General features: G+C 37.5%; 1 protein-coding gene and 1 long non-coding RNA gene across 8 annotated transcripts in view; one reads left to right on the top strand and one right to left on the bottom strand.

Moving 5' to 3' along the window:
* TRPC4 (transient receptor potential cation channel subfamily C member 4) overlaps positions 1-9,114 on the top strand; it is a 155,396-nt gene extending 146,282 nt beyond the window's left edge. For all 7 annotated transcript variants that reach the window (XM_073229465.1, XM_073229470.1, XM_073229456.1 and 4 more), the window contains 3 exons: positions 3,920-3,961; positions 4,089-4,178; positions 5,229-9,114. In XM_073229465.1, the coding sequence (XP_073085566.1) occupies positions 3,920-3,961; positions 4,089-4,178; positions 5,229-5,927 (831 nt within the window). In that variant the 3' untranslated portion in view covers positions 5,928-9,114. The remainder of the gene's footprint in view (positions 1-3,919; positions 3,962-4,088; positions 4,179-5,228) is intronic.
* The window catches only part of LOC118971283 (uncharacterized), a 335,368-nt gene that overhangs the window by 41,981 nt on the left and 275,363 nt on the right, over positions 1-18,024 (bottom strand). The window lies entirely within an intron of this gene.

Raw genomic sequence — 18,024 nt, 5'->3', positions numbered from 1 at the left:
AGCAAAATCCAATGTCATACAGAGATGTGAATAAAACTTTTGGTACCCCACACCCGCAAAAAAGATAGAATGACTAGCAGTATGTATCTATTGGATTGGCTAAAAACCTGAACAGTGACAACACCAAAAGCTGACAAGGATGCGGAGCAACAGGGACTCTCATTGATTGCTGGTGGCAATGCAGAATGGCACAGTCACTTTAGAAGACAGTTTGATGGTTCCTTACAAAACTGAATACACTTTTACCCTACAATCCAACATCTGTGCTCCTTGGTATTTACACAAAGAAGTTAAAAACCTATGTTCATACAAAATCCTGCACAAGGATGTTTGCAGCAGCTTTATTCATAGTTGCCAAAACTTGGAAGCAACCAAGATGTTCTTCAGTAGGTCATGGATAAACAAGCTGTGGTACAATCAGACAATGGAATATAATTCAACACTGAAAAGAAAGGAGCTATCAAGACAGGAGAAGACAAGGAGCAAATGTAATTATTGCCAAGTGAAAGCAGCCATTCTGAAAAGGCCACATACTATATGACATTACGGAAAAGGCAAAATTATGGAGACAGTAGAAAGATCAATGGTTGCCCCAGGTTAAGATTAGGGTGGGGGGAAATCAATAGGCAGAGAACAGAGGATTTTTAACTCAGTGAAAATATTCTGTATGATACCACAGTGATGGATAAAATGTCATCACACGTTTGTCTGAACCCATAGCGTGCGCAACACCAAGAGTGAACCATAATGTAAACTATGGACTTTGGGTGATTATGACACATCAGTAAAAGTTCATTAGTTGTAAAAAAAATGTGTGGATGGTGCTAATGGGGCAGGCTCTGCATGTGCGGGGGCAGAAAATATATGGGAAATGTCTGTACCTTCCCCTTAATTTTGCTGTGAACCTTAGATTGCTCTAAAACATAAAGTCTTAATAAAACAAAAATGACTGCCTACAGAGTTTGTGTTACATCTACCCATATTTACTAGAACCACCCCCTCATTCCTATTACTTAAATACAAATTTCTCACTTCAAACCTCTAACTGCCTTAGCCTAAAAGCATCCAACTCTCTAGCTAAAGAAAATAACTCTCCTCAAGCATGAAATGCTATACAAATCACACAAAGAGAAGCAATTACATCCAAGTCTGTTCTTTTACTTACTCAGAGGTAATCGTGACACTTGTCAAGCTATCCATAAGTTTTATGATTCAAGAATATTTTTTTTAAACTTTGTTAAATCATAGTATTACACAGAAAGGGAAAAATTGGAAAGAGGATGGGAACTAACATTAATTAGTGATAAATGCCTTAAATCTCTTATCTCAATTCATCTTCAAAAACACCCCAGGAGTTTATCTTTACCTTGCAAAATAAAAAATGGTGGAAAGGAGAGGGCCTTGGAGATTAATTCTTATTTCTCCCTTTGCCAACTTCAAACCCAAGTGGGGGCCCCTAAGTTCATGTTCTTAACATCACACCACACTACCTCCCAGAAAGTAAGAAAGCAGAAAACAGGCAGGCATGGTAGACAAGAATCAGCCCTATGATGCCAGCCACAGAAGAAGAGATCAAACTTCTAGATAGAAGAAGAGATCTATCGAGGGATAGCTGAGCTGCATAATGCAGAGGTCATCATTTGGTGAATTTATTATATTCCTGTTTTGTTGTCTATATTCAGAAGATGGTTAACTTTATCCATTCTCATTTTCCTAGGATATTAAAGTTCAGTTGACTGATACCACCTCACAAGACTAAAAACAGTTTTGTAGTATTACTATGTGGAAAAAAATGTGTTGGCAAAAAACAATTAACTATATTAACTTCGCCTTAAACGTGGGCTATGGATATTTAATAGCTCCTGATAGTTACCACAGAAAACTTTCTATGTTGTCTCTTTCTGACTGACTACTTTGCTTTAAAAATAAAATTTCCCTAGAAAAATAAACCTGGGTTATTTTTAAAATGTAATCTTTGATCTTTTAGTATTTGTATTAAAATTTAAAAGTTGGCTATAAGCAGTTGATTCACAAACTGTTGAAGGAAAGGATGTGTTTGCACTCTTTTCAGTGCTAAAATACATCATGATAATTTTTACTTATCACTCAATTTTCTGATTCCTTAGTTTTAGTTTTGCATTAAGGAAATTTAAAGTTAAATCATGACTTCAGACTGCTCTCTGCGATGTTGTATTGGCATTTGAAAGACTAAAACAGAGCAATCAAAATGATATAGAACCCCAAAATTTAAAAATTGAGTCTATTATTAAATTCTATATTAAATTCAGAGTCTCTGGCTACATCAGTTATGGAATCTGGATTTCCTGGTCAATATTTACAGAGGATGTTGAAGAAGTTGGCGTACATTTTGCTTTGGTTTTTCTGTTCACCTGAAGAAAATTTAAGAAGACCTGGAAGGCTTGTTTGTTTCTTAGGCTTCCTGTCTTGGATTTCAGCTAAGCTGGGTCCCAACAGGAGTCACATACCCCCACCTGCTGGCCCAGTCATGAAATTCCTGTGCTTTTTTTTTTTTTCTCAAGATGTTCTAATTTTGCATTGCTTCAAATTTCAAATTGTCTTTTCATTAACAGCACAAACATATTTAACACGTGCTTAAGATTCGCATAAAAGTGCATGCTTTTTAAAGAATTAATGGTCATTAGGAAGTTAAGCATTATCTCATCTGTTCCTAAAGGTCACTAGTAACCATAAAACAGAATCTATTTTTATGGCCAGTGAAAATGACATTTCTTTCCCTATTCCCCCAAAGAGAGAGAAAAGAGTTTTTTGTGAATGGTTTGATTTTTTTTTCTAATATCATTTCACAGTGAGATATGCACAACTCTCTTCAAAATTCCATTTTATAGGCCTTTGATTAAGTTCCTGAAGAATTCCATTTTATAGGCCTTCCTTAAGAAAGGAAGATCAAAAGACTTATTTAAACCCAAGATACGTTATGTCTTTTGCTTTCTCACAATTTATCAAATTCATTCTTTTATTACAGAAATAATTTTAGAGCATTTGGACAGTTTTCTTCCTTTAAAAGCAATACAGATATTTTTTCAACATGCATAAAATTGGGATTTGATAGCTTTTTTCCCCTAACATCTGTAGAATACCTGTAAAACCTGAAAAATACATGATTTTAGTGCCATTTATTATTTAATTCAAGTTACAGTGGACTTCTTTTCCCATCATTAAACAGTTCTTCCATTCTGCACTCTAAAATTACTGCGTTGTGCTAGCCCTAGCTGTGTTCTCAAACCATCCTGACCTCTTCAAAATGATAGCTGAGACTCATATTTATTTAAATCATTAATTAATGAACCCTGTGTTCAACCAGAATAATTTATTTATTTTTGCTAAATCCAACCATCTAGTTAAAACAGCAACCCCCTCTTAATGTACATCTGCTTCAAAATAATGTTGGGGAGTTTATTGTCTAACAATATTCTGATTACATATGGCATATCATGGCTAAATTCTTAATCTTGCTAGGTGGATATTTGTGAATATGCTCATGTTGTTATAATGCTGGCTTTTTTTCTATCAAATTTTTATCTGTACTTTGTTTTTTATTTGATATGTCTCAGCATCATTCTAAGTGATTTGAAGTGCATATCAACTATGATTATCTAATTCTCCAACACTTTATATTAGAACAAGTAACATTTCTGTCTTTGTTAATTTGTTATATATATTAAATGCCATATGGATTATCACCTTGCACTCTGTTGTATCGGTTCCTCTTTCTTCTGATTCATGGGAAGTACTCTGTAGCTATCGTTCATTGTCTGGTACAATTCCCACTTCAGAGAAATGAGGAAAAAAACTTTCTTGATTAGAAGAACAATGAATTATCTTCCAGAATGGTAATATATCAATATAACCAAAAGGTAAATATCCCTTTTCTTTTCAGAGGCGAGCTGCTGATAATTTGAGAAGACATCACCAATATCAAGTAAGTTATTCTTTATTATAGCTTGTAATTTGCAACAAAATAAAATAGTCCCCTCTTCACAACTGACTCAAGAGAGAAATCATATCTATGCATTGACTAACAATTCTTTTGTTTTAAAATGCTGCAGGAAGTTATGAGGAACCTGGTGAAGCGATACGTCGCCGCGATGATCAGAGATGCCAAAACCGAGGAAGGCCTGACCGAAGAGAACTTTAAGGTAACCGTTTTCATCTCCATCACCCAGAGGAGGATTCTGCAGATCGTGGACCCAGACACGCAAATTTAAAATCACAGCTAGAAACTCAGCCACAGGTTCCAGGGAGCCTGGGAGTCTTTTGATTTCTAAATTAAAGCTCTAACTGAATAATAATAATAATAAAAGTGGTGTAATTTCTTCTCAAAATACATTGTTTTCAAACATACTTCATCTGAAATGTCAAAGGGATTTACTTGGAGGCAGAGAAAATCCTAGTACCATGTGGCATTGACTTGATAAGCCCAGCAATACTCTCTTGGGTGACCTTTAGTTTTGAGAATTCAGTCTGTTTTCGAAACATTTAGTAGCCAACACACCCAAAATAGCAACAACGAAAACCTTCTTTGTGCTTCTTCGTGTTAAATGATTCATGGTGCTTTGGGAGATCTGTTGGTGGCAGGCGGTGAGCACGGAGGCTTCCAGCGCTTGCTGGAGGTCAGGTTGGGACTGACAGGTTCTCCAGAATAGATAAAAAGATGAGAGTCTCAGAAATGCCGTCGGGATTGCCAGGAATCAGTGGCTGACCCAGATGTGGGGATAAAATCAACTCCCAGGTGGTCAATAGTGAAAGGAACTCCCAAGTCTTGGAAGGGTAGATGCACTTAGCCTTTGAGATGACCCCTTGGACAGCACCATGGGCCAATATTGAAAATCTTCTAAAACACATCTCTTAGAGTACAAGGTGACTTGACAGCAGCTGAGAATTTTAGTGAGGAGGCCTTTGAATCCTTAGTCCCAAATGAGCCCAATGTACCTGATTGCACAGTGTTGGAAAAGAAAACACCCTTCTTCACACCAACCCCGAGAAGGCTTGTCCCTACAGCGCTGCAACAAGGAAACCAGCAGGCATCAAAATGACCAGTTCCCCGGGGGTCCCGCAGTCCTGACGGGGACCACAGCAGAGTGGAGCCCCAGTCCGAGGGAGACGGTGTCAGCCCCCTGCGACATGAGCAAATGATGCTGCCTGGTGTTTAAGTCACAAACTGATCTCATTTTTTGCACTTCACTTAGGAACTGAAGCAAGACATCTCTAGCTTCCGCTTTGAGGTCCTGGGGTTACTTCGGGGAAGCAGCCTGCCCGCCGTGCAGGCGGGGCAGGAGGCCTCCCACCTGGCCGACCCGGGCGAGAGGAGCGACGGCGAAGGGGGCACCAGGGACAAGCGGCGGAACCTGAGCCTCTTCGACCTGACCACGCTGATCCACCCGCGGTCGGCAGCCCTCGCGTCCGAGAGGCACACGGTCAGCAACGGCGCGGCCCTGGTGGTGCAGGAGCCCCCCAGGGAGAAGCACCGGAGGCTGAACTTCGTGGCGGACATCAGGAACTTCGGGTTGTTTCACAGACGATCCAAACAGCACGCGGCCGAGCGGAGCGCACACCCAGTGTTCTCCGTCTCCGGAGAGGTGGCCCGGCGACAGGCGGACAGGCGGCCCGAGAGGGGCAGCCAGCTGGACTCTGCAGGGTTCGCCCCCCGGGGGGACCTGAGCATCCCCGGCCTGGGGGAGCAGTGCATCCTTGTCGACCACCGGGAACGCAGCGCGGACACTCTGGGTCTGCAGGTAAGCAAGAGGGTGTGTGCGTTCAAGTCGGACAAGGAGGACACGGTCCCCATCATACCCAAGGAGAAGCGTGCGAAGGAAGGGGACTCCAGCCTGGACTATCACGTGGCGGACACGGTCACCCACGGAGAGTACGTGACCACAAGACTATGACACTTGAAGGAGGAAGCGTTCATCATCCTATACATATTTTCCATAGTGGTCTGGGTGGGGGGTGGGGGGATGTTTAAGAAGTAAATTTGCAAATGCTGACTTACACTTTATAGCGTTCATCCACAGCGTTATATTAACATGTAACATGTTTGGATAAGGCAAAGGCTATCAAAAACTCTCGTGGCCTGCTTTGGCTTCCACAGATTGTTTCACAGTTTTTTTTGGTTGATAAACAAACGCACCTCGTATTCTTGTATGGTTGCGATGACCCACAGGAAATTTTTAGCTATCTTTTTCATAACGAATGCAACTGGTTCCATGTGGTAGGTGACTCCTATTATAGATATTTTTATATGTAAAACAATGTAGCTGATTAGAGCTTTTCATAATTTTTTAGGGTCTTGAAAGATGGTTACTTATCAAGGACTTTCACTCGATCCTACAGTTTAGCTTTAAAACACAAATAATACCAAATTCTTTCTTAAGTATGTGTACAGACAGTACACTGTTAGAACAAACACGGAAACATGAACAAATCCTCTTAAAATGGAAGAAAGGTATACTTTGTAGAGTTCTAGGATGCCCAGGTTTTCCTCTCAGTAAGTAAAAGAAATGTCTGACTTAATATATTTGGATGATTGATAATTTTTAATAACATTTTGTCAGAAAAAAGTTTAAGTTTTTTTTTTGTAATGAACTTTTCAGGTTCAACCGCTCATCAGTGTAAATGTGAGGCTTTATGAAACATGGAAGTTCAAGAATATGGCAAAAGTTGTCAATGCTAAAACAGAATAACAATAAATTAGAATAATTTAAGTACCTTACAAAGCGAAATGATTGCATGCTCATAACATCCAGATGAAAATGAATTCATTCAGACAGTCTAAATCCAAAGTTAAATTCTATTTTTAAGCAGGGCAATACTGTTGCCAGTTCAAAAGAGGTCCAAAAACCTAGTAGTTTCCTCTTCTTTCTCTACTGACTGATTTCTTTAAAAATAAAATCTACCAAAAAATCATTATTAATTTTATTAGTAGATATGGATATGTAGTTTTCCCCACAGGGACAACATTCTCAATTTCTTGTTTCCTCTGTTGTTTTCAATATAATTAACTTTATTATACTCATCTGCTGAGCTACTAGAAGGAAACTGTTTTCACCTGATATAAAAAAGGCACTGGCAACTTTTTCAAGCTGAAATTATATGACCTGTATCTATTTAAGCCACCATGGAAACAGAACTCGCCTCACACGTGCCATTAGTATTTATTTCAAATCAATAGAAATATGCTGAGTTCATTTTGCTGCAAAAATTACCTCCATGGACTAGACAGATTGGACAAGATTTAGCATATTGACTATAAAGTGCATCGTGTCACAAAACCTAGTTTCTCACTGCCAAACACCAAAAGGAGGGAACAGCAACGACAGTGCCCAGCCTCTGTTCTCTGTGTTCAGCATGTGTTCACACAAGTGAACCGCTCGGAACAACCACCTGAAGTAGTGACTGTTCTTCTCCCCACTTTATAGGTGAAGAAACAGGTGAACCCTAACTAGGCTGAGGTTCACAGCTAGCGATGGAGCTGTAATGTGTCCAGAGCCACGGCTTTAGCCCCAGTACTGAAGAGCCTCTCAGAACAGAACCAGACCAAGCAAAAAACATGTGCACATGTAGGCGTTACTCTTGCCACTCCCGAAATGCTGTATTTTGAGTGAGAATGAGTTTGGTAAACTCCCTAAGGTTTTGTTCCTTCTTGTGAAGCAAGAAGAATGTGCAGAATTCAAGGCGTGATGCATTTGATTCTTTAGATTCAATTACATTATAGAAGTTAGTAGATTTTAAAAAACATATTTGATATGAGATATCACAGTTCAACTTGACATGCTGGGTTTTAGTGTTCAGAAAAGCCAGAGGCTCTGAGATGTGGCTCATTTCTCACTGTGGTTTGTCTTAGGGATTTAGAAATGGGCTGGGTAGGTTTGAAGAACTACAACAGCTCAGTAAATGTCCTTTATGCTTTAAGCACACCTTTATCTCAAGTATGTCGGGACTCAGAATTAGTCCCGGGGATAGTGAAATTCCCAAATTATTCTAAATTAGACATACGGTAGTGGGGGAATTGTATGTCTCATCTCAGTACTTGGGATGTTTTAGATGATTCCTTTTTTTCTGCCTCTGGGTATTTTTTGCTGTTATTTTTTGTTTGTGTTTTTTCAAAGTTAAGATCATATACATCAGCATTATATATACTTAACTAGAATTTAATCTCAAATTTTCTCTGTTTCTACAAATACCACCACCAATAAAAGCGACAACGGTTTTTTGCCCCGGGAGCTTATTTATATCAGGAGTTTGGGCGCTGACACTTGACAGGTGAACACGGCGGTTAACGGGGCTTTGAAGCCAGGAACACCCTGCTTTTCAGTGTTCGGAAAAGGATGCTTTTTAACAATCCTCGATGACACTGACAGATGCATTTATGAGTTTAAAGAAAGTACTGGATACTGTTAGAACCAGATGTCCTAGAATCGAATATTATTCTAAATATGTAGTGATACTAGGTGGCATTAATGAAGAGAAGCAGTAGGGAAAGGATAATAAAACAGAACAACAGCATGATTGCAAGTGAAGGAATGATGTTTGCTGAGATCCTTAAGTGAGTAATTGGGGTCTCTTTCCATTTCTATCTACGTTTCTATCAACAGAAATTCCTAAACACCAAAGAGAGACCTGGCATCATACCTTCTTGTGACCCTTGCCCTACTGATACTGCCGATGCTCACCTTCATTTATTTACTTTTTCTTTTTTTGCCAGGGTTGGGTGGAAGACTGTCTAGAAAATTCAGTTTAACTTGAAAAGAATTAGGTTACATTCACAGCACTTCATTTATCATAGATATATTTTGGAAAACCCATTTACAAGAAAGAAATGCCATAAAGATGTACCTCACTGTCTGTGGTAGATGTATTCCTAAAAATATGTGTACCAATAAGTTCTACATTAACCTCAGTTAGGAAAACTGGCTTATGTAAAATGATGTTTTTTTTGTAAAACGATGAATTATTTTTCAAAGTGATAGAATCATCCTCAAAATGTAACTGTTTCGTAAGTTGGATATTTGTATATCAAATTTTCTTAAATTAGATATTTTATTTACTGGCTGGCAATTAAATTCTGCAAAAGCATACTCACTTTCTTGTCTTGACCTGGATAGCGACTTGACACATTTTATTAATCAAATACACAAGCCCAAACAATGACATTTCTTGGTTAACTATTGGGAGGGTAAAGAAAGAAACTGATGAAGATTTAAGGGTAGGAAATTTTTCCTATTATTCTCAAAGAAGCAGTCAATTTTCCAGCCAAGGTGGAAGGAATATAGGTAACCAGTGGTATAAAAATGCACGCCTCTAATATTCAATAATTCTGGGAATTAAGTGCATGAATGCTTGTTCAGTCCCCCAGGGATTACTGATGAGCACATATCAAGGACTGAAATCTGCCCCTTTTTAGTTCATGCCTGTGTTGTGTTTGAAGTAGAACCTTCAACAGTTGACACAATTGCCAATTTAAACGGGTTAGACATTACCCCTAAAAATCGGCCTAGCAAAAACCATGGGTGTCTGCAAATATGTTTACAATGACTCAACTGTTTAAAAATCCAAATTTATGAATAGCTTTCACAATTTTGAAAATTATTTCTTCAGTTTGGCCTTACTTAATTCTTTTCTTAATTTTCCAAACTTCAGACCTCCCAGTGTAAGCACAGAATTTAGAAATTTAGTATCTCTGGCAGTTTCTTAAATTCAACTTCAAATACACTTTTCCAATTATTTCAAAATGTTACAAGGCATTTTGTTTACACAGTGTTATCACATGACTTTTAAAAATGTTTTAGAACCATATTAAATAAGTTTGCCATAGATAATGGGAGAAACTAAGGGTCAGGGCACTCATGCAATTATCCTAATTTACCCAGCTGCCCAGTGGTTGAGTTAAAGCTTAAAGAAAGAAACTCAGATGAGACATCAGGTCATAAGTGACTTGGATAACGAGTTTTTATTTCTGTGTAATTTTATTTTCTTTACCCTCTCCTGCAGTATCTAAATACTTATAGTTGTTCAAACTTTTCACACAAAAATTCAGAATTAATATATTACCTGCATTTCCTACAAAATGTGTTCACAGATTTTTTTTTTTAAGAGCTGGTTCTTCAATGTTTTCTAAATACACTGTTCCTCGTTTTCACTTCGGCTGTACCTGTGTAATAATTCTATGTGCACATTGGTAATAATTATAGGTATTAAATAATATTAAGCCTTTTCAACTGAAAAATGATAGAGCTGAGAAATATGAAGCTGAACCAAGACTGAGACGACAGGCCCAGGGCCAGGCAATGCCGCACTGTCCCCGGGCTGTCTCTGCCAGGGAAATTTATCCGAAGCCATCAGTGCGTTCCAGAGCTGCACTGTCTGTCCAGTACGTTATGTGCACGGACTTCCTTTCAGGGCATCCGTGTACTTAGGCTTCATTTACTCTCAGGAATAACTCACTGGGTTGCTTCAGCATTCAGAATGAAAAATGCCCTGGTGGTCTGGGGAAAGGCAGGAAGCTGCTGACTTTTCATAGCTGCTGTGGAGTGACTGCAAATCGGGCATTTCATTCATTTAAAGGCCTGATATTAGAAACTTCTGGCTGAAACTGTTTCATCTAGCTCTAAAATACTGAAGCTTGCTGTATCATCTTTCTATGGCTAGAAGTACCAAACAAACAGGAAAATGGAAATGCAGAGAAAAACAAAGGCACCATACAGTATTTAGTAAGTAATTATTTCTTCTGTTTTTTTAAATTTTTCAAAAGTTTTGAATCAATACAGAACCATATGCAGTATAAGAAAGAATACAAAAATATCTCATGGACCGTTTATCTCTTTTGCCCCAGTAGAAACATCTTTTAAAACCATAGTGCAATATTTCAGAATACTGACAGATAAAATCCACAGATCTGGTTCGGATGTCACAGGTTTACTTGTAGTTGTGTGGCAGGCTTGTGTATTTAGTTTCATACAGTTTGATCACATATAAAGTTTGTGAATCTACAACCATAGTCAAGATACAGAGCATTTCCATCACCACAAGGATCTTTGGAATGGCCCTTTTTTAACCATTTCGATCTCTGAGCCCCATAATCCCAAACCCCTAAAAACCACTAACTTGTTCTCCACTTTCATAACTGTGTCATTTCCAGTTTGCTATAAAAGAGGAGTCACACGTAGGTAATCTTTGGGGATCCATGTTTTTCAACTCAATATAATTCTCTGGAGATTCATTCAAGTTGTTCCATCAATTAACTGTTTATTCCTATTTTATCACTGAGTGTTATTCCATGATATGAAAGTAACTGAATTTAATCTTTCACCCACTGAAGAATCTGTGGGCTATTTCCAGTTTTTGGCAATTACAAATAAAGCTACAATGAATATTCATGTATAAGTTTTCATGTGACCAGGACTGTAACTACTGGGTAGTGTGGCAGTTGTATGCTTAGTTTTATAAGAAACAGCCAATTTGTATTCAGAGTGGCTGTATCATTTTTACATATTCATGAGCAATGCTTGAGTTGATTTCTCTGCATTTTTGCTGGTATTTGGTGCCGTCAGCAATTTTTATTTTATCCATTCTAATAGTTGTGTAATCATATCTCCCTGTGGTTTTAATTTGCAGTTCCCTGATGGCTAATGATACTGACCACCTTTTCTTGTGTTTATTGCTATTATATGTCATCTTGGTGAATGTTATGTTCATGTCTTTTGTACATTTTAATTAGATTACTTATGTGGGGCTTCTTTTAAAATGTTTTTTGAGAGTTCTTTCTAAATTCCAGAACTAGTCTTTTGTCAGATAAGTCTTTTACAAATATTTTCTCCTAGTCTATAACTTGTCTATTCATCCTCTTAGCAGGATTTTTACAGAGCAAAACTTTTCAATTTTGATTAAGTCCGATTTCTTAACTTTACATTTTATGGCAATTCTGAGAAGTCTTTGTCTAGGCCTAGATTATCATGAAGATTTTTCTCCTGCTTTTTTTCTAAAAGGTTTATACTATTATATTTTATAGTTAACTATATTATTTTTCCCATTTCCTTTCTTCCAAGTCCTTGAGCATGTGTACAAATTGACAAAAGGAAAGTCATCTTGAAGGACTGGGACACAGGCACACACAGAGAGGGAATGATGGAGGGGGTTGTCGACAGGCAGTAGTGAAACTGGGGTAACAGGAAAAAGGTGAATCATTTCTATGAGATAGCAAATGATTTAGTTATCCAGAAATTACAGCCAAACATTTCTGGAGCTTGGAAAAAAAAAGGCTCAGATAACATGTCAGTTCCATTCCATTTCTCCCAAGTTCCTGAATCGGACAGAGAAGAAACGAAGAATAAGAAAACTGCTGTGATCACATTGAAAACCAGAAATAAAACTTTAAAAAAAATTCAAATGTGTCCTTCTTCATGAAGTCCAGTTGCTATTTGAAAAAAGCCTGGGGTTGCCAAAATATCAGATCCTCTGTTTTCTGAAGAATGATCACTACATCTGAAGCTAGTATATAAGCACCATTAAAACAACCAGTCATTGGTTTAAAGTGCTTCTTTTTGGTTCTAACAGTGCACAAAAACAAAAAAATAATTTGGACATAAAAGAAATATAATTCATTGGTGTAAAGTTAATAAACTAGAATAATGAAAGTACAACTACATAACTATATATGAACCATTAAAGTAATTTAGTGCACAAAAAATAAAATAATTGATGAAGACTTTAATTTCCATGTTAATATCATTTTTGAGGCTTGCATTAGAAAGGAAAATTATCACTAATGCCTACAAAAAATATGGACTAGAATTTTGGCTTAGTCATTATGAGAAATAAAATCAAAATATTTAATACTTTGATTTGGAAATATGGCAATTAGCTGAATAGCTTAATCAATAAAAACAATCGGGTTCTCCTATAAAATTCAGAGTTGCTAGTTTTTAAAGCAAAAGTTAGAAATTGTATCCAATTTGCAGATGATAAATAGGTAATTGTTTTTTCTAAAACAAAGCAAGTCAATACAATTCTAATTAGTTTTCTGTTTTATCTTTTACGAAGCTGAATATGATTTATATTCAATCATCATGAATTTTCTGACCCTTCTTGATCATCTGAAGAGTAACTATCTTTTTAAAATAGTTTTGAGAAATAAAAAAACCTGGAAATAGCCCAAAGATTCTTCAGTGGGTGAAAGGTTAAATTCGGTTCCTCTCATATGATGGACTAACACTCAGCAATGAAAAAGGAATAAACTGTTAATTGATGGATCAACTTGAATGAATCTCCAGATATTCTGAATATTTAGCCTTACTTTCAGTTTCTATCACCTTCCACACCCCTATTAGAGATCTGGCCTGTGGTAAACCACAGGGATGAAAATATGAAGCATACGTTCCAGGGGAGTTCATCAAGGCATGTCTGGAAAATCCCACTTACGTTCTGATGGTGAGACATTAGAAACAGTATTGCTCTCCATATAAACGATGCTCAGCAGTAGAGTTTGTAGACAGGATTTGTTTTTCTTCATCTATGACATGCCATGTGGAAGGAGACTAGGTTGGTAAATGAGGTATGTATTTTAATTTTCTTTGATTTAGAAATGTAATAAGAAATACAAAAAAGACAGTTTTTAATTTCATGCCTAGAAGAAATTTAATTGGAGATACATTGATCAGTTAGCATCTTCACATTTTTATACTCAGCCACGTGGTAAATTGCCTTTTGCAGCAATTATTTCGTCATCCATAAGCATTGATTAAGCACATGTGTTGTGACAGGCATTGCGATACATGCTGAGAATATAATCATAAAAAGTCACTGAACTGAAAACAAGTTAATCTTCTGGAAAAAATAAATTCAATGTGGTAAGTGCGGTGTCCCTGGGAAGCATCTAGAAGGTGCGCCTAACCCAGCTTGTGTATGTCCATGTCAGCTCCTGAGGGTGAGCAGTAGTTGTTGAAAAGTTGGTCAGTCTATCCTGGACACAACTGGGCATCGTGAAAGAATTTCACGCAGGAGCTTGTCATGATAAAAGTCTCTTTAAGTAGAGATATGGACACGATCATGTTTGCACTACAAAATTAAAGAGAAGTGAGTCCTATCGATTCTGAAAAACAGTATTTTAAGATTTGTTTCTTGGTTTTAAATAGCCTGACTTCCAATTTACAGATGATAAATGGGTAACTATTTTTTTCTACAACAAAACAAGTCAATACAATTCTAATTAGTTTTCTATTTTATCTTTTAGGAAGCTGAGTATGATTTATATTCAATCATAATGAATTTTCTGGCCCTTTTTGATCATCTGAAGAGTATCTTTTTAAAATAGTTTTGAGATATAATCCACATCCTATACAATTCACTCAAAGTATAAAGTTTAAAGGTTTTTAGTATATTCACAGATAGGTGCAATCATCACCACCATGTTAGAGCATTTTTGCCACCTCAGAAAGGAGCCCTGTACCCTTTAGCTGTCGCCTCCTATCCTCCCACCTGACCCCTGTCCAGCCCTGAGCAATCACTCATTTCCTTTCTGTCCCTATAGATTTCCTGATCTGGATTTTCATAGGAAATGGATCATATATGCGGTGTTTTGTGACTTCGTTCGGCTGACACGATGTCCTCGAGGCTCATCAATGCTGTGACACATGATGATACTTTGCTTCTTTGTATGACCAAGTAACATTCCATTGTACGTACAGACCACATTTTGTTCATTCATTCGTCTGTTGATGGGCATTTGGGTTGTTTCGACCTTTGAGCTATTATGAATAATGCTGCTGTGAACTTTTGTATTCAAGGTTTTGTGTGGATGTGTGTTTTCATTTTCCTTTGGTAAATATCTAGGAATGAAATTACTGGAATCACATGGTAACTCTGTGTCTAATTGTTTAAGAACTGCCTGACTGTTTTCCACAGCAGCTTCACCATTTTACATTCCCACCAGCAGTGTACGAGAATTCCCGTCTCTCCACATCCTCACCAACACTTTTTCTCTGATTTTTTTTTTTTGTCCTGCCCATCCCAGTGGATGGGACGTGGTGGCTCGTGGTTTTATTTGCATTTCCCCAGCAGTTAATGTTGTTGAGCATTTTTCATGTGCTTATTGGCTATTTGTATAACTTCTCTGGAGAAATAATTATTCAGATCCTTTGCTCATTCTCAACTAGGTTATTTATCTTGTATTATTGAATTTTAGGATTTCTTTGTATTTTGTAGATGCCAATCCCTTATCATATATATGACTTGCAAATATTTTCTCTCTCTCTGTGGGTTGTCTTTTCACTTTCTTGATGGCGTCTTGTGAAGCACAAGATGATGAATTTCAATTTATTTTTCTTTTATTGCTTATGCTTTTGGTGTCATATCTAAGAATATTTTGTCAGTGTCATGAATATTTAGCCAAATGTTTTCTTGTGCAAGTTTTATGGTTTTAGCTCTCAGATTTAGGTCTTTGATCCATTTTGTTATTTTTTGAATATGGAGTGATGTAGGGTCCAACTTATTTTTCTGCAAGTGGCTTTTGCGAGGTTTGTTGAAAAGATTCTTCTTTTCCCATGGAAAGGTCTCGGCAACCTTGTCAAAAATCAGTTGACAATGGATGTACGTCATCAGACTTATTTCTTGATTCTCAGTTATATCCCGGAGATACATGATTACCCTCATACTGCTACTGCACCGTCTTGATTACTGTTGCTCTGTGGCAGCTTTGAAATCAGGAAGTGTGAGTCCTGCTTGACTCTTCTTTCTTACGATCATTTTGGCTATTCCGGGTCTCTTGCATATGAATTTCAGAATCAGCTTTTCAACTTCTATAAAAATATATATCTGGGATTCTGATCTGGGATTTCATTAAATCTATAGGTCACCTTGGAGAGTATTGCCATTTTAAGAATGTTAAATTTTCTGATCCATGCACATGGGATCTTTCCCCATTTATGTAGATCTTCTTTAATTTCTTTCAACAGTGTTCTGTCATTTTTCAGAGTATAAGTTTTGTACATCTTTTGTTAAAGTTACTCCTAAGTATTTATTTATCCCCAAGGATTTTTATTATTTTTGATGGTACTGTGAATGGAATTGCAGTTATCCAAGATTTTGAAAAGTCAGAAATTACTGACTCACAACCACATGAAAAGAAATTCATCAATGCTAGAATTACATTAATTAAAAAATGGATAACATGAAATTTCTTTCCCATTACCTTAGAAACATTACCTTAGAAACATTAGCTAAATAATGAGGTAGTCTCTGAGGATACTATCTTGTTTATTGATAAAGCTATCTAACTGCTCAAATTGTTTTGAAGGTGGTATATAAAAAAAAAACAAGGATGAACTAAATCATGTATTAAAGCATAAAATTCTTCATTCTTGTTCAGATTTCTAGTTAATGGTCTCACTTGAATTACCCCCATAGCATCTCCAAAATTCCACTGTGGGTGAGGAACAAGTGAGGACGGAAACGGCAAGACCACCACTGTGCCTCCACAACACTTGGCACCCCTGGCGATGCCTCGCGCATTGGCCTTCACTGGCTCCTTCTGTCTCTATCAAGGATGATTTCAGGCGGAAAAAAACAGTTTGAGGAAATGTGATATAAAAATATTATAAATATATAAATATAATAGTCATCCATGGATACAAATATTCTGATGTGTGTGTGTGAGTGTACATGGCACAAAAATATGTGGGAATTTGGCTATAATCATGTTTACTGAATGAAAATGGCCAGAGCCACCCCCCAACTCAAATTTGTTGGCCAGAATCCTCTGCTTTGGCTATTGGACTTGGAAGCAAGATGTTCAATTTCCTGCTTTATCCTAATGTATTTATTGGCTCACTTGTAAAATGAGAAAATAGCAACTTACTACTCTGGACCAAGGAGCTCAGTTATCATTATGATCAAATAAAATGGAAAAAGAAAGGAAAAGTATTTTGTCAAGTATAAGGAACCAACCACGTGTGCGTGATTTCCTTTTTACTGCATGAGAATAACAGTAAGGAATTCCAAAGAGTTTAGGATTAAGTGGTATGTGAGCTCCTCTCATATAAGTTAGACCAGAGAAAACCATGCAAATCATGTGAATGAGCTGCAGGCTAAAAGACTGCATGGCAAGCTGATGGAATGTAGTGAGTATCTAAAGAAAGTGTGTCAAAATGCAGGTGACAGCCAGTCTGGAGAAATCCTATATGTAAAAGGTAATGGAGAGTCAGAGCCGCTGATTTGGGCCTTTCTATTTGCATATTGCCCTGCAGAAGGAGGAATTAGCCCAGGGGTTTAGGTCATTCAGGCCCATGGAGAAAGCCCACCCACTGTGGAGTTAAATGAATGGAGGTTTCAGTAGCTACATACTTCTGATACCATACCTAAAATTTGATTTTCTAATCCTAGTGCAGTAGCCCATTAAAGCTTTATTCATGGAGCAAATGCATTACTAATGTTGAACCATGGATAGCTGTATTTTTGTGACAGCTATATCCATGGAAATAAGAAGTAGGCATCCTGATTATAGACAGCAAGCTTCTGCACTTCAGTAACTCGAGCCCGTGAGAGATGGCACCCAGCTACAAGGCTGACAGTTAGACTTCAGGGCCTGCCAGCAAAGAGCCAGACACTGAACTACGGCCAGTTAATCAGCATAAGGCCAGCTTGTGAGATCTCCTGCGAGACAACCAGCTGGTCTTTCCCGAGGTGCACCCATCACTGGGCATATTTACTATTCTAACGTTCAGAATTACTATTATTATGGCTAATCTCATTCAACACATGACATTGAAGACCTAAGTTACTAAACAAAAAGATTAAAAAGATGACTCATGTGATCTACTTGGGCACAGATCAGATTCTGAAATTTATGGAAACAAAAGGAAATGAATATGCAAACAGAACCTATGCTTACCCTAGTGCTTGACTGAACAGCCAATTCAAGCTGGTGGTAAGAAAGTTGGGGAGTCAAGAGGCAAGCTCGCATCTCTGGCCTGGGTACAAACATAAGAAAAGGAA

Source organism: Manis javanica, chromosome 1 (genome assembly GCF_040802235.1).
Source record: "Manis javanica isolate MJ-LG chromosome 1, MJ_LKY, whole genome shotgun sequence".
Taxonomy (NCBI): Eukaryota; Metazoa; Chordata; class Mammalia; order Pholidota; family Manidae; genus Manis; species Manis javanica.
The sequence above is the reverse complement of the archived record's forward strand: the minus strand, read 5'-3'. Positions and strand labels throughout refer to the sequence as shown.